The 22,017-nt window shown below is 40.2% G+C and overlaps 2 protein-coding genes and 5 long non-coding RNA genes across 23 annotated transcripts in view; 3 read left to right on the top strand and 4 right to left on the bottom strand.

Moving 5' to 3' along the window:
• Window positions 1–325: 325 nt before the first annotated feature.
• On the bottom strand, window positions 326–5,124 carry LOC126987274 (uncharacterized). 4 transcript variants are annotated; one of them, XR_007740571.1, is made up of 2 exons: window positions 4,981–5,124; window positions 326–869 (listed from the first exon to the last, which is right to left on the bottom strand). It is a non-coding gene; the product is annotated as an uncharacterized LOC126987274 (long non-coding RNA). The 4 variants fall into 4 exon arrangements; XR_007740572.1 differs by having other exon boundaries at window positions 326–813; window positions 4,981–5,121; XR_007740573.1 differs by having other exon boundaries at window positions 326–757; window positions 4,981–5,118.
• On the top strand, window positions 825–5,157 carry LOC126987276 (uncharacterized). Of its 4 annotated transcripts, none has more exons than XR_007740578.1 (3): window positions 825–970; window positions 1,139–1,586; window positions 5,026–5,157. It is a non-coding gene; the product is annotated as an uncharacterized LOC126987276 (long non-coding RNA). The 4 variants fall into 4 exon arrangements; XR_007740580.1 differs by having other exon boundaries at window positions 826–970; window positions 1,251–1,586; XR_007740581.1 differs by having other exon boundaries at window positions 832–970; window positions 1,307–1,586.
• Window positions 3,178–4,695, top strand: LOC126987280 (uncharacterized). Its single transcript, XR_007740586.1, has 2 exons — window positions 3,178–4,122; window positions 4,396–4,695. It is a non-coding gene; the product is annotated as an uncharacterized LOC126987280 (long non-coding RNA).
• Window positions 5,158–5,632: 475 nt separating the features above from the next.
• On the bottom strand, window positions 5,633–13,047 carry LOC126987275 (uncharacterized). 3 transcript variants are annotated; one of them, XR_007740577.1, is made up of 3 exons: window positions 12,292–13,047; window positions 7,862–12,235; window positions 5,633–7,762 (listed from the first exon to the last, which is right to left on the bottom strand). It is a non-coding gene; the product is annotated as an uncharacterized LOC126987275 (long non-coding RNA). The 3 variants fall into 3 exon arrangements; XR_007740576.1 differs by having other exon boundaries at window positions 5,633–8,059; window positions 8,159–12,235; XR_007740575.1 differs by lacking the exon at window positions 5,633–7,762 and having other exon boundaries at window positions 8,857–12,235; window positions 12,349–13,047.
• Window positions 13,048–13,363: 316 nt separating this feature from the next.
• LOC126987277 (uncharacterized) lies at window positions 13,364–15,034 on the top strand. Its single transcript, XR_007740582.1, has 2 exons — window positions 13,364–13,521; window positions 13,689–15,034. It is a non-coding gene; the product is annotated as an uncharacterized LOC126987277 (long non-coding RNA).
• LOC126987270 (leucine-rich repeat and IQ domain-containing protein 1-like) lies at window positions 14,887–18,683 on the bottom strand. Of its 5 annotated transcripts, none has more exons than XM_050844128.1 (3): window positions 17,473–18,683; window positions 16,815–17,318; window positions 14,887–16,701 (listed from the first exon to the last, which is right to left on the bottom strand). In XM_050844128.1, exons 1-3 carry the CDS (start codon window positions 17,747–17,749, stop codon window positions 16,343–16,345), a joined length of 1,140 nt encoding a protein of 379 aa, XP_050700085.1. In that variant the 5' UTR covers window positions 17,750–18,683; the 3' UTR covers window positions 14,887–16,342. The 5 variants fall into 5 exon arrangements, 4 of the variants coding, with proteins under 4 accessions (XP_050700085.1, XP_050700087.1, XP_050700088.1 ...); XM_050844130.1 differs by having other exon boundaries at window positions 16,959–17,318; XM_050844131.1 differs by having other exon boundaries at window positions 17,031–17,318.
• Window positions 18,684–21,482: 2,799 nt separating this feature from the next.
• The window catches only part of LOC126987268 (tau-tubulin kinase 1-like), a 49,556-nt gene continuing 49,021 nt past the window's right edge, over window positions 21,483–22,017 (bottom strand). For all 5 annotated transcript variants that reach the window (XM_050844122.1, XM_050844123.1, XM_050844126.1 and 2 more), the window contains one exon: window positions 21,483–21,827. The gene's annotated coding sequence lies outside the window, so the exon portion shown is untranslated. The remainder of the gene's footprint in view (window positions 21,828–22,017) is intronic.

Below are 22,017 nucleotides of genomic sequence, written 5' to 3'. Positions count from 1 at the left end.
ATAAAAAGCTCATCTAATATTTTTTTACTACAATGGTCTATGAGATTGAAGATAAATAGCCTAGCTCTCTTCTACTCGTAGGTCTTCCTTCCTTCACTATATAGCTAGGCCTACTGATATTGTTTGCGCCTCTATTGTGAACATTACTATACTATCCCTGTGCTGTCCAAATCCCTTATGCAAGAGTTAACCTGTATCTTCACTCTTTCATCCCTGTGCTGTCCAAATCCCTTATGCAAGAGTTAACCAGCATCTTCACTCTTTCATCCCTGTGCTGTCCAAATCCCTTATGCAAGAGTTAACCAGCATCTTCACTCTTTCATCCCTGTGCTGTCCAAATCCCTTATGCAAGAGTTAACCAGCATCTTCACTCTTTCATCCCTGTGCTGTCCAAATCCCTTATGCAAGAGTTAACCAGCATCTTCACTCTTTCATCCCTGTGCTGTCCAAATCCCTAATGCAAGAGTTAACCAGCATCTTCACTCTTTCATCCCTGTGCTGTCCAAATCCCTTATGCAAGAGTTAACCAGCATCTTCACTCTTTCATCCCTGTGCTGTCCAAATCCCTTATGCAAGAGTTAACCAGCATCTTCACTCTTTCATCCCTGTGCTGTCCAAATCCCTTATGCAAGAGTTAACCAGCATCTTCACTCTTTCATCCCTGTGCTGTCCAAATCCCTTATGCAAGAGTTAACCAGCATCTTCACTCTTTCATCCCTGTGCTGTCCAAATCCCTTATGCAAGAGTTAACCAGCATCTTCACTCTTTCATCCCTATACTGTCCAAATCCCTTATGCAAGAGTTAACCAGCATCTTCACTCTTTCATCCCTGTGCTGTCCAAATCCCTTATGCAAGAGTTAACCAGCATCTTCACTCTTTCATCCCTGTGCTGTCCAAATCCCTAATGCAAGAGTTAACCAGCATCTTCACTCTTTCATCCCTGTGCTGTCCAAATCCCTTATGCAAGAGGTAACCAGCATCTTCACTCTTTCATCCCTGTGCTGTCCAAATCCCTTATGCAAGAGTTAACCAGCATCTTCACTCTTTCATCCCTGTGTTGTCCAAATCCCTAATGCAAGAGTTAACCAGCATCTTCACTCTTTCATCCCTGTGCTGTCCAAATCCCTTATGCAAGAGTTAACCAGCATCTTCACTCTTTCATCCCTGTGCTGTCCAAATCCCTCATGCAAGAGTTAACCAGCATCTTCACTCTATCATCCCTGTGCTGTCCTAATCCCTTATGCAAGAGTTAACCAGCATCTTCACTCTTTCATCCCTGTGCTGTCTAAATCCCTTATGCAAGAGTTAACCAGCATCTTCACTCTTTCATCCCTGTGCTGTCCAAATCCCTTATGCAAGAGTTAACCAGCATATTCACTCTTTCATCCCTGTGCTGTCCAAATCCCTTATGCAAGAGTTAACCAGCATCTTCACTCTTTCATCCCTGTGCTGTCCAAATCCCTTATGCAAGAGTTAACCAGCATCTTCACTCTTTCATCCCTGTGCTGTCCAAATCCCTAATGCAAGAGTTAACCAGCATCTTCACTCTTTCATCCCTGTGCTGTCCAAATCCCTTATGCAAGAGGTAACCAGCATCTTCACTCTTTCATCCCTTTACTGTCCACCTTCCCAATGCAAGAGTTAGCCTAAATCTCCACTCCTTCATCCCAGTAGAATCAATAACAATAGGCTACTGTAGTTATTAAGCACTCCATTATGCAATTCTAATTAATCAAACCGAGTATCTATGTTAACGATATAATTTCTAGCTTACTCAATTTTTATAGCCTCACTCTGTTCATTCATATTTTCTTAAGTAATGTAGAATCGTGAATGAGGGTCCTCCACTCATCACAAACTTCATTAATTCTATTCAAAGTGAGGTTCTAATTAACTACTTACTATATTTTGTCAAAGGTATTATGCTTATGTGATTGCTATGGTGGTCTTGTTCCATATCTATGTGTAATTAATTTCACAGGTACGGAGGTCACACCTGGAGGGACTTACTGGAGGTGTGTGGAGGAGAGGAAGAAGAGAAGAGGAAACTGTGTTGTGAAGAAGAGGAAGATAAGAAGAGGAGAGAAGAGGAAACTGTATGGTGGAGTAGAGGAAGATAAGAAGAGGAGAGAAGAGGAAACTGTATGGTGGAGTAGAGGAAGATAAGAAGAGGAGAGAAGAGGAAACTGTATGGTGAAGAAGAGGAAGATAAGAGGAGAGAAGAGGAAACTATATACTGAAGAAGAGGAAGATAAGAGGAGAGAAGAGGAAACTGTATGGTGGAGTAGAGGAAGATAAGAAGAGGAGAGAAGAGGAAACTGTATACTGAAGAAGAGGAAGATAACAGAAGAGAAGAGGAAACTGTATGGTGAAGAAGAGGAAGATAAGAGGAGAGAAGAGGAAACTATATACTGAAGAAGAGGAAGATAAGAGGAGAGAAGAGGAAACTGTATACTGAAGAAGAGGAAGATAAGAGGAGAGAAGAGGAAACTATATACTGAAGAAGAGGAAGATAAGAGAAGAGAAGAGGAAACTGTATGGTGAAGAAGAGGAAGATAAGAGGAGGAGAGAAGAGGAAAGCATAGGTGAAGAAGAGGAAGATAAGAGGAGGAGAGAAGAGAATGAAATAAGAGTAAATGCAAGAGGCCTATAGTATATAAAAGATAGCATAGAAAATAGGTCTGATAAAAGAAAGGAAGAGAAAACGAAGGAAATAAGGGATTGAAAGGGAAAATAAGGACAGTAGAGTGAGGAGGAAAAGACTGAAGGGGAGAAAAAGACCAATTGTGAAAAGAGGGAAGAGAAAACGAGGGAAATAAAGGATTGAAAAGGGAAAATAAGGACAGGAGAGTGAGGAGGAAAAGACTGAAGGGGAGAAAAAAAGACCAATTGTGAAAAGAGGGAAGAGAAAACGAGGGAAATAAGGGATTGAAAAGGGAAAATAAGGACAGTAGAGTGAGGAGGAAAAGACTGAATGGGAGAAAAAGAGACCAATTGTGAAAAGAGGGAAGAGAAAGCGAGGGAAATAAGGGATTGAAAAGGAAAAATAAGGACAGTAGAGTGAGGAGGAAAAGACTGAATGGGAGAAAAAGAACCATTGTGAAAAGAGGAAAAGAGAAAACGAGGGAAATTAAGGATTGAAAAGGGAAAATAAGGACAGTAGAGTGAGGTGGAAAAGACTTAATTGTGAAAAGAGGGGAGAGAAAACAAGGGAAATAAGGGATTGAAAGGGAAAATAAGGACAGGAGAGTGAGGAGGAAAAGACTTAATGGGAGAAAAGGAGACCAATTGTGAAAAGAGGGAAGAGAAAATGAGTTAAAAGACAGAAGTGAAAAGGAAAGAAGAGGAAAATAAGGGAAAAGAGGAAACATGAGAGAAAACGAGGAAGAAATAAGGTAAATAGAGAAAAAAATGTTATATAATGCCCAATGAAAATAAAGAAAGACAGCAAGGCAGAGAGTCCCATAGGATACCCAAGGACCCTTAAACTCCTATTACAATGTCCGTGGAGGTGGTCGGCGTGCCCCTGGGTGAGCCTGCTGGGTGGGATCGGGTGCTGACCTCCCCCCGTGCCGCCCCCGACCCCCCCGGCGAGAGGTTCATGGTCTTCTGGTGCCTGCTGGTTCTGTCTGCCCAGCTGCACGTCATCTTGGTGCTGGTCTATGCCCTTGCCACGGACACGGGCCAGGGGTGAGGGAGTTCTGGCCCGGCAGGAAGAGGCTATGTACAGATACTAATACTAATTGTTCATTACCCAACATATCAGTGTTTCCTATCTGTCTGTCTTGTCTGTGTGTCCATCTCTATCTGTCTGTCTTGTCTGTGTGTCCATCTCTATCTGTCTGTATTGTCTGTGTGTCCATCTCTATTTGCCTGTCTGTCTGTCTGTTTGTCCATCTCTATCCATCTGTATTGTCTGTGTGTCCATCTCTATTTGCCTGTCTGTCTGTCTGTCTGTGTTTCTGATAATGGGCAAGGTTAAGTAATTTGAGTTCTAGTAATAGAATATGAGCATGGTACTTAATTTTACTGCTTATCTGTCCTTTTGGTTTGTCTCCTTGCCTGCATGGGGACACTACCACCCATAAAACTGTGCAATGTCTCCAACCAAAACTGCAGTTGTTAGTTATTTTGGTTCTGGCAGGAGAATAAGTACTTAATTCTACTGCTTATCTGTCCTTTGGGTTTGTCTCCTCGCCTGCATGGGGACACAATCCACCCATAAAACTGTGCAATGCCTCCAGCCAAAACTGCAGTTAAGTTAGTTATTTTGGTTCTAGCAGGAGAATAAGTACTTAATTTTACTGCTTATCTGTCCTTTTGGTTTGTCTCCTTGCCTGCATGGGGACACTACCACCCATAAAACTGTGCAATGTCTCCAACCAAAACTGCAGTTGTTAGTTATTTTGGTTCTGGCAGGAGAATAAGTACTTAATTTTACCCTTCATCTTCCTGCCTATCTGCGTCTTTGTCCGTCTGGCCTTATGTCTGTCATGTATTGCCCTCAAGCACCGAGCAGTGGAAGGCTTCATGATGCTGTTTTATAACTTTTCCTTTGGTTGACTTTCTTTCATCCACCGCAGCAATAACTATGAGATATGGAAGATAATCTCTGTGTATCTCACCAAGCCGTGATCACACTAACACAAAGAACTCTGTATTGTACAAACTGAATAAATGTATATGAAATTTGACCACACTTTCCATTCTCATCCCTGTGCTGTCCAACTTCCTAGTGCATGAGTTCTCCTGTACCTTCACTCTTTCATCCATATGCTGTCCAACTTCCTAATACAAGAGTTAACCAGCCTCTCTACTCTTCCATCCCTGTGCTGTCCAAATCCCTTATGCAAGAGTTAACCAGCACCTTCACTCTTTCATCCCTGTTCTGTCCAAATCCCTTATGCAAGAGTTAACCAGCACCTTCACTCTTTCATCCCTGTGCTGTCCAAATCCCTTATGCAAGAGTTAACCAGCACCTTCACTCTTTCATCCCTGTGCTGTCCAAATCCCTTATGCAAGAGTTAACCAGCATCTTCACTCTTTCATCCCTGTGCTGTCCAAATCCCTTATGCAAGAGTTAACCAGCATCTTCACTCTTTCATCCCTGTGCTGTCCAAATCCCTTATGCAAGAGTTAACCAGCATCTTCACTCCTTCATCCCTGTGCTGTCCAAATCCCTTATGCAAGAGTTAACCAGCATCTTCACTCTTTCATCCCTGTTCTGTCCAAATCCCTTATGCAAGAGTTAACCAGTATCTTCACTCTTTCGTCCCTGTTCTGTCCAAATCCCTTATGCAAGAGTTAACCAGCACCTTCGCTCTTTCATCCCTGTGCTGTCCAAATCCCTTATGCAAGAGTTAACCAGCATCACTCTTTTATCCCTATACTGTCCACCTTCCTAATGCAAGAGTTAACCTGTATCTCCACTCCTTCATCCATGTGCTGTCCAAATCCCTTATGCAAGAGTTAACCAGCATCTTCACTCCCTCATTCTCAAGGAAAATATACACAAAACAGAACTCTTTACTTACAAGGAGAGACATGAAAGAATTGAATTAGAGGAGGATAAGGAAACACGATCGAAGTGGAAAAAGGATTAAGGCGAGGAGGAATTATGGATACACAGTCTGGATTTCACCAAGTTTATTACAAAAGGGAGTTTCCATTTCCTTATAAACAGCAAAAATTATACAAAATCGAGTATCAGAGCACACGAAGCAGGGGGGGGGGAGGGGAGGGGGGGGCCTAAACTGTCTTGATGCCACACTTCATTCGGGAGGAGGAGGAGGAGGAGGAGGAGGAAGAGAAGGAGGAGAAAATATCAACTTGCATGGAATATAAAAAAAAGGAAAAAGATATAAAAAAACAAGATGAAAACTATAAAAAAGGAAGATATGAAGAGGAGGAGGAGGAGGAGGAGGAGGAGGAGGAAGAAGAGGAGGAGGAGGAGGAGGAGGGCAAAATATCAACTTGCATGTAAAATAAAAAGAAGAAAAAGACAAAAAATAAAGAAGAAAATAATAGAGAAGAAATATAAGAGAAAGAGGAAGAGGAGGAAGAGAGGAAAAGGAGAGCAAATTCTTATGGAAGGAGGAAAGAAGGAGGAGGAGGAAAGAAAAGAAGAAAGAAATAAGAAAATGAAGGAAAAGAAAGAAGGGAGGATGCTGGGACCAACACTAAACTAATAATAATAATAATAATAATAATAATAATAATAATAATAATAATAATAAAAATTTTCAATATACATGAAACCACAGCAAAGGGGAAGGGAAAGGAAGGGAAGGAAAGGAAAGGAAAGGGAAGGGAAGGGAAGGGAAAGGGAAGGGAAGGGAAAGGAAGGGAAGGGAAAGGAAGGGAAGGGAAAGGAAGGGAAGGGAAGGGAAGGGAAAGGAAGGGAAAGGAAGGGAAGGGAAGGGAAGGGAAGGGAAGGGAAGGGAAAGGAAGGGAAGGTAAGGTAAGGTAAGGTAAGGTAAGGTAAGGTAAGGTAAGGTAAGGTAAGGTAAGGAAAGAAAAATAAAACAATAGGAAAATAAAGGAAAAGAGACGGCTCAAAAATAACAATAAAAGATAAGGAAAAAAATGGTCTGTAAGTGATTGCGTGGGTAAAGGTTATGTTAGGTAAGGCATAGAGGGATTAACACACCTTGACGCACACACACACACACACACACACACACACGTACAACAGACACGAGTATTACGGAACATTCTCGTAACATCCCAAAAAAAAGCGCGAACACTTCATCTAACGGAGAATTTGTCACTTAAAAAAAAAGGATAAAAACAACAACAAACAAGAAAAAAAAAACACCTCGTTGCAATACATTAGGACTTTCGCTTCCTCACACAACGAACGAACGACAAACCCAATGTCGCAACTCCCCAATGAAGAATGACCGAGGCCGAACAACCCTACGATCTCTGTCTGTACCGCCAGGCCCGGACGTGTTAGGTTAGGCTGACACTCTGGTACGGTAGCGTGGGGCCGCGCGGCTCTGACACACCCCACGGCACCTCCTCTGCGTTGTGTCCTGGCAGCGTGGGCGTCCCCGAGGGTTGTGTGGACCCAATACATAACTCTCCTTTGTCTTATGATACAAATGAATTTATTCCTCTCCTCTCCTTACTAAGTATAAATATATAACTAGTTTTATAAATGCATATGAAATCCCGAGATACTACAGAACATGATTCCTCAACCCAGGGCTTATGTGTGTGTACTTTCCCATATCTAAGTTCTCTTCTCTTAACCCGGTAGCAGCGACGGGCCAAATTTGTGGCTTTACCGTGTAGCAGCGACGGGCCAAATTTGTGGCTTTACCGTGTAGCAGCGACGGGCCAAATTTGTGGCTTTACCGTGTAGCAGTGACGGGCCAAATTTGTGGCTTTACCGTGTAGCAGTGATGGGCCAAATTTGTGGCTTTACCGTGTAGCAGCGACGGGCCAAATTTGTGCCATGATATAAACCCCCCAAAAAAGATGATACATAATCTGATCACAAATGCTTTGATATATATTATGAATGGTTTGCGTGAGGGGTGATTTTTCCTCATTTTTCTCACTTAGAGGGACCCTTAACCCCTTGACAGAAGATTTCCCACAAGAAGACCTCACCAAGCTACAGGAATGGAACAAAAAGTGGCTGCTACAATTCAATGAGGAAAAACGTAAAATCCTGCAGCTTGGGAGAGAATATCCAGCACACCAAACCACATGGGAAACACTCCACTATCCACCACAGAGGCAGAGAAAGACCTGGGAGTGTATGTCACCAGGCTACCAGTGAAGGGATATCCAGCACACTAATACCACATGGGAAACACTCCACTATCCACCACAGAGGCAGAGAAAGACCTGGGAGTGTATGTTACCAGGCTACCAGTGAAGGGATATCCAGCACACCAATACCACATGGGAAACACTCCACTATCCACCACAGAGGCAGAGAAAGACATGGGAGTGTATGTTACCAGGCTACCAGTGAAGGGATATCCAGCACACCAATACCACATGGGAAACACTCCACTATCCATCACAGAGGCAGAGAAAGACCTGGGAGTGTATGTTACCAGACTACCAGTGAAGGGATATTCAGCACACCAATACCACATGGGAAACACTCCACTATCCACCACAGAGGCAGAGAAAGACCTGGGAGTGTGTGTTACCAGGCTACCAGTGAAGGGATACCCAGCACACCAATACCACATCCGCTATCCATCATAGAACCAGAGAAAGACCTGGGAGTATACATTACCAGGCTACCAGGGAAAGCCAAATCCGTACCAGTCGCAAAACATGATCCGCGATGCTACCGGGTTAAGTTCTGATGGCAGTTTATACCAAAGCCTTGCGACAAAGGAGAGAAACATAAGCCCGGTACGCCACCACTGAAGACACTCACCCTGCCAGAGGTACACACAGACCCGGGTACGGTGAGGCATGCCGCGCGACGCTCCCCACCTCGCCTCTGATACGTAACATTACAGGTTAACACTCTACATCATGGCAGTGTTTGCTGGTTCATGTCAGGCCAGATGCGGACGTCTGCGCCTAAAATACGTACGCTTCAGTAATTAATCTTTTTTTTGTGGGTAATTTTTAGGATAAGAATTTTTTTACAAACCTTAGAACTGTTAATTCTCCAGGTACTTTGTCCACTCCTAACTCTAGCACAATGGAGGCGGCCGGGGGAGGAAGGGCGGCGCGGGTGTGTGTGTGCGTGTGTGTGTGTGTGTGTGAGTGTGTTTTCTTATGTAATTTGTTCATATTTTCTAACTATTTTTTTGTTATGCTATCATGTGTTGTTATTTTCTTGTTTTATTGTTTGTTTTTTTTAATTGTGAATGTTTGTGTGTGTGTGTGTGTGTGTGTGTGTGTGTGTGTGTGTGTGTGTGTAACCTAACCACAAACTACCAATAGAAAATACATCAACTCCCAACTCTCCTTTCCTTCCCTCCTCCTCCTCCTCCTCCTCCTCCTCCTCCTCCTCTGCTCCTTCCTTCCCCAGCCACAATATAAATAAATGTTGCCCAGTTGTGTCGCCCTGCGCCTCTCCGACACTGAAACGACTCGTACTCATCCTCGACGGCTTACCTAAGAATTCCTACCCAGAGCCGCGACACAGGAGAGCGCGGCGGCCCACCACAGGCGCCGCGGTGTTACCCAAAGCGGGGCACAAAATTCATACTGACGCTGATGTGATTTAGGGCCAAACATTATTTCTTATGTATTTAGTATTTGTAAATATTTTCCACATACATTTTTAAATACATTTACAACTCTTTTTTTTATGTTTTAAGAAATCCATTGTTGTGGCCGTGTGGTAAGCCCGGGGATCAGTCCGTGGAGGTGATGGGAAAAATGTTCATTGAAGCGTTTGTGTTTTGTTCCTTCACAATGGATAAAAACCGTGCACAGCGTGACTCAAACTGTACGAACAGAAACAGAAATTATGAATAAAATCTATTCACATTGTATTTAAGTACCTTGCTTAAGTAATGTATTATTATTTAATTACACCCAAATTTACAATAATGTATTTGGTATTAATATTTCTGAGTGTCAGTCTTTAGTACTTAACATGTATTTTAGAGTATTTGTGGACATCACTGTTTGGGGTCTGGTTACTTATATGAGATACCACCGGGCTTACCTACACACACACACACACACACACACACACACACACACACACACACTCACACACACTCACACACACACACACACACACAAAATGGAACTATCACATCAGCGTCGATCTGAATCTCGCACAGCTCTTTTCTCAACAACAAGGCTCCTGTGATGTGGCCCCCCCCCCCTGCCCAGGCCCTGCCCCAAACACCTCAGCCCTGCGGCACACCACCACAAACAACAGGAAATAGATACAGCACAGCCAGGGTTCACCGCAGCCCATGAGCGTCTACACACACACACACATACACATCCACACATTAGGGTAGAATCGCTTAACGGAAATAAACGCAATGATTCTGTACCTTGTCTTGTTTTCCCTTTTCCTCGGTCTATGCGATGGTGTTGGGTGAGGGAAATATATCTAGTGTTTTGATAAGCCTTACACACAAAACTGGGCAACATCCTCCATTTTATAGCAACACCAAGCGCTTGTTTTTCTTCTCCCTCTCGCCCCAACTCACCCACACCCTCACTCACTAGAAGGCGTGTAGGAAAAACTGGAAGAATACAGGTTTTGATGCAGTGAGAAGTGGAGAATGTGGGAAAAGTGGATAAGTGGATAAGGGGAGTATGTGGAGAGGGCATTGGGCTACTTACGATCAAACAGGGGAAGGATGATTCAGTCTAAGGAGGAAGGGAGACGAGGATTGTGACATAGGAAGATGAGCGTAAAACCATCAATGGGAAATTAATGCATGAATAACCAAGTATCGTTATAGGTGAAAGAAGTGAATGCAGAATAATAAGGTAATGAATAAGATATAAACAAAGGAGGGAGAGATGAGTTTGATTATAATACAGAAAGAAAAAGGAGTTTGTGTAATTACTGAAGAGAGCGAATGACGTTTAATAGCATCAGAAGAGAGTTACAGGTTATAATACAGTTTAATTAAGGAAATGGAGACTTGAATTATTGAAGTGAGTGGGTGGGTGAGTCGAGACGGAAGGTTACCATATAAAACGCTGAGGCCTGCCTTGACGCATCACAAAATATACATCTTTTGGACAAGGCCGGCGCGGGTCAGTGGGCAGGCAAGGGTCGAGGCTGGGTCAGAGAGGTCAAATTAAGGTTAGTTTTGTTTCCTCCTCCTCCTCCTTCTTCCTCCTTTTCTCCTTCCCTTCATTCTTCCTCATTCTTTTCCTTCTTCTTTCTCCTCCTCCTCCTCCTCCTCCTCCTCCTCCTCCTCCTCCTTCCCCTTCTTCCTCCTTTTCTCCTTCCCTTCATTCTTCCTCATTCTTTTCCTTCTCCTTCTTCTTCTTCCTCCTCCTCCTCCTCCTCCTCCTCTTCCCTTGACCCGCCCACACAATATCCTTATCCTGCTTTAATATCTATTCATCCATTCACTTATTTATTTTTAAGGTTTATTTTTTTTTTAAATTTAACGGAAAAAGAAAAAAAATTATAAAAATGAATATATGATTGAAGTTCCGAGGACGATTTTTCTTTCTTTCTTTCTTTTTCTTTCTTTTTGTTTTCTTATCTATATTTTTTTTCTTTATTTCTCTTGTTTCTTCAGATTTCTGTGTTTCATATATGGGTGACGGAGAGAGAGAGAGAGAGAGAGAGAGAGAGAAACACTAATTTATTTTGTTAAAGCACCCTATGTCAATCTCTCTCTCTCTCTCTCTCTCTCTGGTAGTAGTAGTAGTAGTAGTAGTAGTAGTAGTAGTAGTAGTAGTAGTAGTATTTTAGTTTCGGTAATATATCAACTTTTGGAATTGAAGAGATTGATTAAAAAACTCAACTGACTTACTGAATAGCGATATTAAAATTGTGACTTACTGAGTGGAATAAAAAGCTTGACTGACTGACTGACTGACTGACTGACTGACTGACTGGCGGGCTGACACTGGATAGGAAACAAACCTTACATAGAAAAAAGGAGGTACTGGAAATAAACTCAAAATATCAATCTTAACTCTCCAAAGAACACAAATTTACCCCTCCCAAAATATCAACCCCCCTCCCCCACACCCCACACCCGCCTCCAATACAAAGTTGACCTCCTACAAATGAACTTGACCCAAAAATGTCCGTTCCTCCAAAAACAGTAAAACGACCCTACAAATGAGCTTAACCCCCAAAAATGTCCGTTCCTTCAAAAACAGTAAATAAATGACCCTACAAATGAACTTGACCCCAAAAATGTCCGTTCCTCCAAAAACAGTAGATAAACGATCCTACAAATGAACTTAACCCCCAAAAATGTCCGTTCCTTCAAAAACAGTAAATAAATGACCCTACAAATGATCTTAACCCCCAAAAATGTCCGTTCCTCCAAAAACAGTAAAACGACCCTACAAATGAACTTAACCCCCAAAAATGTCCGTTCCTTCAAAAACAGTAAAACGACCCTACAAATGAACTTAACCCCCAAAAATGTCCGTTCCTTCAAAAACAGTAAAACGACCCTACAAATGAACTTAACCCCCAAAAATGTCCGTTCCTTCAAAAACAGTAAATAAATGACCCAACAAATGAACTTAACCCCCAAAAAATGTCCGTTCCTTCAAAAACAGTAAATAAACGACCTTACAAATGAACTTAACCCCAAAAATGTCCGTTCCTCAAAAAACAGTAAAACGACCCTACAAATGAACTTAACCCCCAAAAATGTCCGTTCCTTCAAAAACAGTAAAACGACCCTACAAATGAACTTAACCCCCAAAAATGTCCGTTCCTCCAAAAACAGTAAATAAACGACCCTACAAATGAACTTAACCCCCAAAAATGTCCGTTCCTCCAAAAACAGTAAATAAACGACTCCTAAAAATGAACTTAACCCCAAAAATGTCCATTCCTCTAAAAACAGTAAATAAACGATCCTACAAATGAACTTAACCCCCAAAAATGTCCGTTCCTCCAAAAACAGTAAATAAATGACCCTACAAATGAACTTAACCCCCAAAAATGTCCGTTCCTCCAAAAACAGTAAAATGACCCTACAAATGAACTTAACCCCCAAAAATGTCCGTTCCTCCAAAAACAGTTAATAAATGACCCTACAAATGAACTTAACCCCCAAAAATGTCCGTTCCTTCAAAAACAGTAAATAAATGACCCTACAAATGAACTTAACCCCCAAAAAATGTCCGTTCCGTAAATAAACGATTGCTTGATGTACCCTATTTTCCAACGGCAAAGCGACAGACCCTGGCGTATAAGAAACAGACATACGAACGCACAAACGCAAAATACATATACAGAAGCCCCCCACTGTTCCCAGGTATTTCGTTCCACAAGATCCCCGTAATCCGCGATCGACGGGACTATAATCAAATATGGAAAATTGGGTTTCGTCCTGCCATCTCAATCGAATAAAACAAAAAGGGGTATTTCTGAGGCATTTAACACACAAACGCAAAATACATATAGAAGCCTTCCCACTGTTTCCGGTGTTTTCTTCTATTAGATTCCTGCCTGATCCGAAGACGTCGGGATAAACTATAAAGCCTGTATAAACTCCGCCTTCACTCGTAGGTGGTCAACGAACTGTCTTCTTCTTCTTCTTCTTGTAACCTGTTCCACTTTGTATGCTTTTAAGTTGTTCGCTCCTTCCTTCTATCACTTCCTGCCTGAAGGAGACGTGGAGGAACACTTGAAGGCCATGATAAACTATAAAGCCTGTATAAACTCCGCCTTCACTCCCAGGTGGTCAACGAACTGTCTTCTTCTTCTTGTAACCTGTTCCACTTTGTATGGCTTTTAAGTTGTTCGCTCCTTTCTTCTACTAATTCCTGCCTGAAGAAGACGTGGAGGAATGCTTGAAGGCCATGATAAACTATTAAGCCTGTATAAACTCCGCCTTCACTCGTAGGTGGTAAACAGTCTTCTTCTTCTTCTTCTTGTAACCTGTTCCACTTTGTATGCTTTTAAGTTGTTTGCTCCTTCCTTCTATCACTTCCTGCCTGAAGGAGACGTGGAGGAATGCTTGAAGGCCATGATAAACTATAAAGCCTGTATAAACTCCGCCTTCACTCGCAGGTGGTCAACGAACTGTCTTCTTCTTCTTCTTCTTGTAACCTGTTCCACTTTGTATGGCTTTTAAGTTGTTCGCTCCTTTCTTCTATCACGTGGAGGAACACTTGGAGGCCATGATAAACTAAATAGGCTCTATAAACTCCACTGTAGCGCACGGCCGTCTACGCACACATGGTAGTCTTCTTCTTCTTCTTGTAACCTGTTCCACTTTGTATGGCTTTTAGGCTGTCCACTCCTTCCTTCAATCACTCCCTGTTTGGTAAGTTTCAACAATTATCTTTTCTTACCCCGATTGACTTATTTAACCTTTCCTTTCCGCTGGCTTCTCTCATCCAACTTCGAAGGTAAACACTAATAGCCTCCTCCATTTAGCGTAATCCGTTTTTGGGTCGTGATCTGTAGCGTCCCATATAGAGTCCCGACTACCTAAGATTTGGACGCCATTATTGTGCCTGTTTTCACCGTGCTTTTCAACGCTATCACATGCTCTCGCGGCGAAGGCCCAATAATGCCGTCCAAATCTTAGGCTGTTGGGAGTCTATCTATCAAGGGACTCTATAGAAACAGGTTACGCTAAATGGAAGATGCTATATATACGCAACGTTCAAGCTGGGCGCTACGGACCATGCATACGCGGGTTTTCATCTGCGTTCGGCGGGGCAGGGCGGGGCGGGGCGAGGGCTGGGGTGTCGCAATTACCCTACCCGTATATAAGCGAGTCCCTGAACAGTGAGGGCCGTCTGTAAGCAAGAATTAATATACAAAGGAAATGTTTATGACGATACTAATAATAATGATAATAATGATGGTGAAGATGAGTTAATGCAAGGCCAAACCATCATCATCATCATCATACAACATTGTGATCATTAAAAGACGGGCGGTATGTGGTCACGTACACACACACACGCACACACACACACACACACACACACACACATCTTCTCTTTCTCTCCTCCTCCTTTCCTCTCCTTTTCTCTCTTCTCCTCCTCCTCCTCCTCCTCCTCCATTTCTGCTTTTTTCTCTCCTCCTCCTCTCCTTTTCTCTCTTTTTCTCCTCCTCCTTTTCTGCTTTTTTCTCTCCTCCTCCTCTCCTTTTCTCTCTTTTTCTCCTCCTCCTTTTCTGCTTTTTTCTCTCCTCCTCCTCTCCTTTTCTCTCTTTTCCTCCTCCTCCTCCTCCTCCTTTTCTGCTTTTTTCTCTCCTCCTCCTCCTCCTTTTCTCTCTTTTCCTCCTCCTCCTCCTCCTCCATTTCTGCTTTTTTCTCTCCTCCTCCTCTCCTTTTCTCTCTTTTTCTCCTCCTCCTCCTCCTTTTCTCTTTCCTTCCTTCTCTGTCTTCTCTTCCTCCTTTCTCTCTTCCTCTCTTCCTCTCCCTACACACACACACACACACACACACACACACACACAGCAACAACATATGAATAAATAAATAATAAATAAATAAATATACAAGATTATCCTAAAAATATCTGAACCGAGTTATTAGACAAGAAATTAATCACAACCAAAATATATCATGCGGGTGATGGATGACGGGAGGGTTGGTTGAGTGTTCACTGTGCAGGTCACCCATAAGATACCCGGGTCACGAATCAACCCTAACTTCAGCAACAGGTCAGGAGGGGCACCGGGGGGCAGTATGGGACAGGCAAGGGTCACACATCACAGCAGAAAGTATGAAAAAAATCCGCCTGCTCCACTATCAGACTGGGGCCATTCAGAACAGGTATGGAGGGAAGGAGGGAGGGAAGGAGAGAGGGAGAGAATGAAGGAAGGAGAGAGGGAGGGAGGGAAGGAAGGAAGGAAGGAATGAAGGAAGGAAGGAAGGAGGGAAGGAAGGAAGGGAAGGAGGGAGGGAGGGAAGGAGAGGGAGAACCAAACTGGACTTGCTTGCTACACAGACACCCAAATAGTCAATCAGTCAACCTGTTAGTCAACCATTTTCAACCACAATACGATCTTCTAAAGTGTTTACAAGCATTTTTACTAATTTTGAAGTTCATCGTATAAACCACTCTCCTGATATCTCGTATACAAAAAAATATCGTCTTCCGCAGTTCACAAAATATCTAATACGCTGTTTTTTTTCTCTATTTTTCCTCTGAATGAAGAATGTTATGAAGGGCTTTTGTTAGGTTTCAGAATACACGATGTACATTCCACCTTCCGCTCGTACAAAATTTAGATGAAACAACGTAATTTCTTCTGTATAATTAAAACCGCATAGTCTTCCCTCCTCTCTTTCTTCCATAAGTAAGACCAGGCAAATCCTTTCTTCCGCTCTTACGAAATTCAGACCAAGCAGTTATTTCTCCTCTTAGAATATTAAAACCACATATTCTTTCTTTCTTTCATAAGTAGCATGAAGCAAATTCTCTCTTCCGCTCTTCCGAAATTCAGATAAAGCAGTTCTCCCTCCTCTTAGAATATTAAAACCACATATTCTTTTTCCTCTTCTTCCTTTTCAGTATTTTCAATGTTTTTCTTCCTTTTCATAATTGTAATAACATAACTTATTTTTTCCTCTTCTTCCTTTTCAGTATTTTCGATCTTTTTCTTCCTTTTCATAATCGTAAAAACATAACTTATTTTTTCCTCTTCTTCCTTTTCAGTATTTTCAATCTTTTTCTTCCTTTTCATAATCGTAAAAACATAACTTATTTTTCCTCTGTTTTCTTTTCAGTATTTTCAATCTTTTTCTTCCTTTTCATAATCATAAAAACATAACTTATTTTTTCATCTTCCTCCTTTTCAGTATTCTCAATCTTTTTCTTCCTCTTCATAATCATAAAAACATAACTTATTTTCTCCTCTTCTTCCTTTTCAGTATTCTCAATCTTTTCCTTTCTCTTCATAATCATAAAAACATAACTTATTTTTTCATCTTCCTCCTTTTCAGTATTCTCAATCTTTTTCTTCCTTTTCATAATCATAAAAACATAACTTATTTTCTCCTCTGTTTTCTTTCCAGTATTCTCAATCTTTTCCTTTCTCCTCATAATCATAAAAACATATTCTCAATCTTTTTCTTCCTTTTCATAATCATAAAAACATAACTTATTTTCTCCTCTGTTTTCTTTCCAGTATTCTCAATCTTTTTTTTCCTTTTCATAATCGTAAAAACATAACTTATTTTCTCCTCTGTTTTCTTTCCAGTATTCTCAATCTTTTTCTTCCTCCTCATAATCATAAAAACGTAACTTATTTTTTCCTCTGTTTTCTTTTCAATATTTTCAATCTTTTTCTTCCTTTTCATAATCGTAAAAACATAACTTATTTTCTCCTCTGTTTTCTTTCCAGTATTCTCAATCTTTTTCTTCCTTTTCATAATCATAAAAACATAACTTATTTTCTCCTCTGTTTTCTTTCCAGTATTCTCAATCTTTTTCTTCCTTTTCATAATCATAAAAACATAACTTATTTTTTCATCTTCCTCCTTTTCAATATTCTCAATCTTTTTCTTCCTTTTCATAATCATAAAAACATAACTTATTTTCTCCTCTTCCTCCTTTTCAATATTCTCAATCTTTTTCTTCCTTTTCATAATCATAAAAACATAACTTATTTTCTCCTCTGTTTTCTTTCCAGTATTCTCAATCTTTTCCTTTCTCTTCATAATCATAAAAACATATTCTCAATCTTTTTCTTCCTTTTCATAATAGTAAAAACATAACTTATTTTCTCCTCTGTTTTCTTTCCAGTATCCTCAATCTTTTCCTTTCTCCTCATAATCATAAAAACATATTCTCAATCTTTTTCTTCCTTTTCATAATCATAATAACATAACTTATTTTTTCCTCTTCTTCCTTTTCAATATTCTCAATCTTTTTCTTCCTTTTCATAATCATAAAAACATAACTTATTTTCTCCTCTGTTTTCTTTCCAGTATTCTCAATCTTTTCCTTTCTCCTCATAATCATAAAAACATAACTTATTTTTTCATCTTCCTCCTTTTCAATATTCTCAATCTTTTTCTTCCTTTTCATAATCATAAAAACGTAACTTATTTTTTCATCTTCCTCCTTTTCAATATTCTCAATCTTTTTCTTCCTTTTCACAATCATAAAAACGTAACTTATTTTTTCCTCGGCGAGCGAACCCACGACACCATTACGGATTTACGCCATTACGGTAACTGGTGTCTCGAGGCTGGCAAGATACATGAGGCACCTTTTACGTACGATAGAAAGAGTATGCAAGTAAATAACATAAGTGGATATAAGTGATAGGCTAAAAATAGACATGTTAATAGATAAGTAGGCCTACACAAATATAGGTTTTTCTAGTACGTCCAAATGGTAAAGAATGATAATTGGTGTTTGAGCTGAAAATTGAAGCGGAAAAACGTGAAAGCGAGGAGAGGAAAAACGTGAAGGAAAATTTTAAAATGACGAAGTGAAGAAAAGTTTTAGGAAAATGAGGAAAAAATTAGAAGACATTAAAAAAAATAAAATATTGGAGAAATGAAGAAAATAAGTTAAAAAAAGGAGGAAATAGATGAAGAAAAATTTTAAAATGACAAAGTGAAGAAAAGTTTGAGAGGAAAATGAGGAAAATATTAGAAGACATTGGAAAATAAAAAAAATTGGAGAAACGAAGAAAATAAGTAAAAAATGAGGAAATAGATGAAGAAAAATTTTAAAATGATGAAGTGAAGAAAAGTTTGTGAGGAAAATGAGGAAAAAAGTTAAAAATTTGAAGGCAATGAAAAAAAAGAAGAAAAATTTGGAGAAACGAAGAAAATAAGTTTTAAAAAAAAGAAGAAAATTGGAGAAACGAAGAAAAGTTTAAAAACAGAAAAAATTGGAGAAACGAAGAAAATAAGTTAAAAAAAAAGAAGAAAAATTGGAGAAACGAAGAAAATAAGTTAAAAAAAAGAAAAATTGGAGAAACGAAGAAAATAAGTTAAAAAAAAGAAGAAAAATTGGAGAAACGAAGAAAATAAGTTAAAAAAAAGAAGAAAAATTGGAGAAACGAAGAAAATAAGTTAAAAAAAGAAGAAAATTGAAAAGAAATAAAGTAAAAAAAAAAAATTGGAGAAAAGAAGAAAATAAGTTAAAAAAAAGAAAAATTGGAGAAACGAAGAAAATAAGTTAAAAAAAAGAAGAAAAATTGGAGAAATGAAGAAAATAAGTTAAAAAAAAGAAGAAAAATTGGAGAAATGAAGAAAATAAGTTAAAAAAAAAAATTGGAGAAACGAAGAAAATAAGTTAAAAAAAAGAAGAAAAATTGGAGAAACGAAGAAATTAAGTTAAAAAAAAGAAAAGGAGAAACGAAGAAAAGAAAAACAAAACAAAGAAGAAAAAGAAGAAAAGTTAAAAAATTGGAGAAACAAAGAAAATAAGTTAAAAAAAAGAAGAAAAATTTGGAGAAACGAAGAAAATAAGTTAAAAAATTAAGAAAAATGACATTGGTGAAATAGAAGACAAGCGAAGAAAAAATGAAGAAAAATACAAGAAAACAAGTTGAAAAAAGAAGAAAAATAACATTGGTGAAATAGAAGACAAGGGAAAGGAAGAAAAAATTAAGAAAATACAAGAAAACAAGTATAGAAAAAAAAAGAAAATGAGAAGAAAAGTGATTAGAAAAACAAACAAATTAGAAGAAAAACTACAAATTAATCAAAATAAATAAATAAATAAATAAAAAATCACATCCCTTATAGATTCAATAGACGCACTCATTCATACTCATCATCATCATCATCATCATCATTATAATCCTCTTAATTAAACCTCATCACTATCAATATATTTTTTTTGTGGATTTCTTTATAATTTTTTTACTTATATATATATTCACATAACACTGCCTACAACCTACCCCATACTAGGCCTATGGTGGGGGTGGGGGGGGGGGGGTACCTAATATTGGGGGGGGGGGGGGGGGGGAAGGAAGGGATGGGATGGAGAGAGGGAGGAAGAGGGTACGGAGGAGAGGAGGAAGAGGAGGAGGCGATGTAGAGAGAAAGAAGAGAGGGAGGAGGAAGAGTAGAGGAAGACAGAGGAGGAGGAGGAGGAGGAGGAGAAAAAGATGACGAAATGGCAGAAAGAGGAGGAGGAGGAGGAGAAGGTGAGGGAGGGAGAGGGAGGGAGGGAGGTAAGGAGGGCAATGAAGGAAAGGGGTATAGATTATAGAAGATGGAAAGGGATGAATGAAAAGGGTAAGGTAGGCTAAGGGGAGAGGAAGGAAGGGGAGAAGAGAGAGGAAGGAAGGGAAGAAGAGGGAGGAAGAGGGTTATACAAGGAGGATTGAGTGCTATCGTATGTGGGGTTGGATTCTACACAGTAACGGAAAGGCATGGAGGGAACATTAGGCAAGTGAAGGGAAGAGAAAGGAAGGGAAGACGATGGAGGAAGGAAGGGAAGAAGAGGGTAGGAGGAGGTTATACAAGGAGGATTGAATGCTATCGTATGTGGGGTTGGATTCTACACAGTAACGGAAAGGCATGGAGGGAACATTAGGCAAGTGAAGGGAAGAGAAAGGAAGGGAAGACGATGGAGGAAGGAAGGGAAGAAGAGGGAGGAAGGAGGTTATACAAAGAGGATTGAATGCTATCATATGTGGGATTGGATTCTACACAGTAACAGAAAGGCATAGAGGGAACATTAGGCAAGTGAATGGAAGAGAAAGGAAGGGAAGACGATGGAGGAAGGAAGGGAAGAAGAGGGAGGAAGAGGGTTATACAAGGAGGATTGAATGCTATCGTATGTGGGATTGGATTCTACACAGTAACGGAAAGGCATGGATGGAACATTAGCCAAGTGAAGGGAAGAGAAAGGAAGGGAAGACGATGGAGGAAGGAAGGGAAGAAGAGGGAGGAAGGGGGTTATACAAGGAGGATTGAATGCTATCGTATGTGGGGTTGGATTCTACACAGTAACGGAAAGGGATGGAGGGAACATTAGCCAAGTGAATGGAAGAGAAAGGAAGGGAAGACGATGGAGGAAGGAAGGGAAGAAGAGGGAGGAAGGGGGTTATACAAGGAGGATTGAATGCTATCGTATGTGGGATTGGATTCAACACACTATGGACACAGCCTGGGTGTTATTCCATACAAAAAACACACATACTTGACGACGAGCACACATATAAATATCGGGTTAGCTGCGTGTTGTTGTTTTTTTCCCATCATCGTTTATTTGTTAATTTCCGCGCCGGTAAAAAAAAAAACGAGGGAAACGACCGACCGTTTTTTTTTTTTTTTTTTTTTTTTTTTGAGTTTTCGTTTTTGATGTATATAAAAAAAGCACTTGATATCACAGTAGATTTTCGTTCTTTTAAATTCTCCTTCGCTCGCTCGCTCTCTCTCTCTCTCTCTCTCTCTCTCTCTCTCAAGAACGCACACACACACACACACATAGAAAGAGAGAGAGAGAGGGGTTAGTGTGTGTGTGTGTGTGTGTGTGTGTGTGTGAGGGAGAAGTGTGTAGTAGGTTTTAACTCTCTCTCTCTCTCTCTCTCTCTCTCTCTCTCTCTCTTATTCCTGTAAAAATATAACATAAGATTAATTTTACGACTAAGTGAGAGAGAGAGAGAGAGAGAGAGAGAGAGAGAGAGAGAGAGAGAGAGAGAAGTAGTTCTATCTAGGTCCAAGCTCAGAGAAGAAGAGGAAGAAAGAGGAGGAGGAGGAGGAGGAGGAAGAGGATGAAATAGAAGGAAGAAAAGGATAGGAAAATAATGATAAATATAGGAAATAGAAGGAAGAGGAAGAAGAGGAAGAAGAAGAGGAAGAAGAAGAAGAAGAAGAAGAACTATTTATGCTACTAACTACAATAGGACGGAAAAAATAGCACAGTAGTTTCCATTTTCTATTAGTATTTACCTCCTTAAAAATGTGGGGGGGGGGGGAGGGGGGACTTTACCAAACCTCACACGTACTTACAAACATACAAAACGTGGCTCCTTGCTCTCTCTCTCTCTCTCTCTCTCTCTCTGTATTAAAACTATTTCTACTATTACTTCTACAACTATTATTACCATTATTCTTATTGACATTATTTTTTAATTTGTTTGTTTGTTTGTTTTGTAAGTGATTGGGTAAGTAGGATGAGGGTGTGTGTGTGTGTGTGTGTGTGTGTGTGTGTGTGTGTGTGAGTGTGTGTGTACCTATGGGCTGCCGCAGAGGAAGGGAGCGATCGTCTGAAAGGAAGAGAAAAAGTAAGTTAGGTCTCTCTCTCTCTCTCTCTCTCTCTCGCTCTTATATTCATCTACTTTTCATCCATCAATCTTCTTTTTTTTTCATTTATTTTCTATCCCTGTATCTTTCTCCTATTTTCTCTCTCTCTCTCTCTCTCTCTCTCTCTCTCTCTCTCTCTCTCTCTCTCTCTCT

Source organism: Eriocheir sinensis, chromosome 64 (assembly GCF_024679095.1).
Source record: "Eriocheir sinensis breed Jianghai 21 chromosome 64, ASM2467909v1, whole genome shotgun sequence".
Classification (NCBI taxonomy): Eukaryota; Metazoa; Arthropoda; class Malacostraca; order Decapoda; family Varunidae; genus Eriocheir; species Eriocheir sinensis.
Note: the sequence above shows the minus strand (reverse complement) of the source record. Positions and strands in the feature narration are given on the sequence as shown.

What these genes read in the sequence shown, in the direction of transcription:
- LOC126987270 (XM_050844128.1), bottom strand. Translation starts at nt 17,749, where the DNA reads ATGATTGTGAAAAGGAAGAAAAAGATTGAGAATATTGAAAAGGAGGAA. An exon ending in GGAAGAAGAGGAAAAAATAA is followed by an intron (nt 17,319 to 17,472) that starts GTTATGTTATTA and finishes AAAAAGATTGAG; the next exon opens with AATATGTTTTTATGATTATG. An exon ending in GAAAACAGAGGAGAAAATAA is followed by an intron (nt 16,702 to 16,814) that starts GTTATGTTTTTA and finishes AAAAAGATTGAG; the next exon opens with AATATGTTTTTATGATTATG.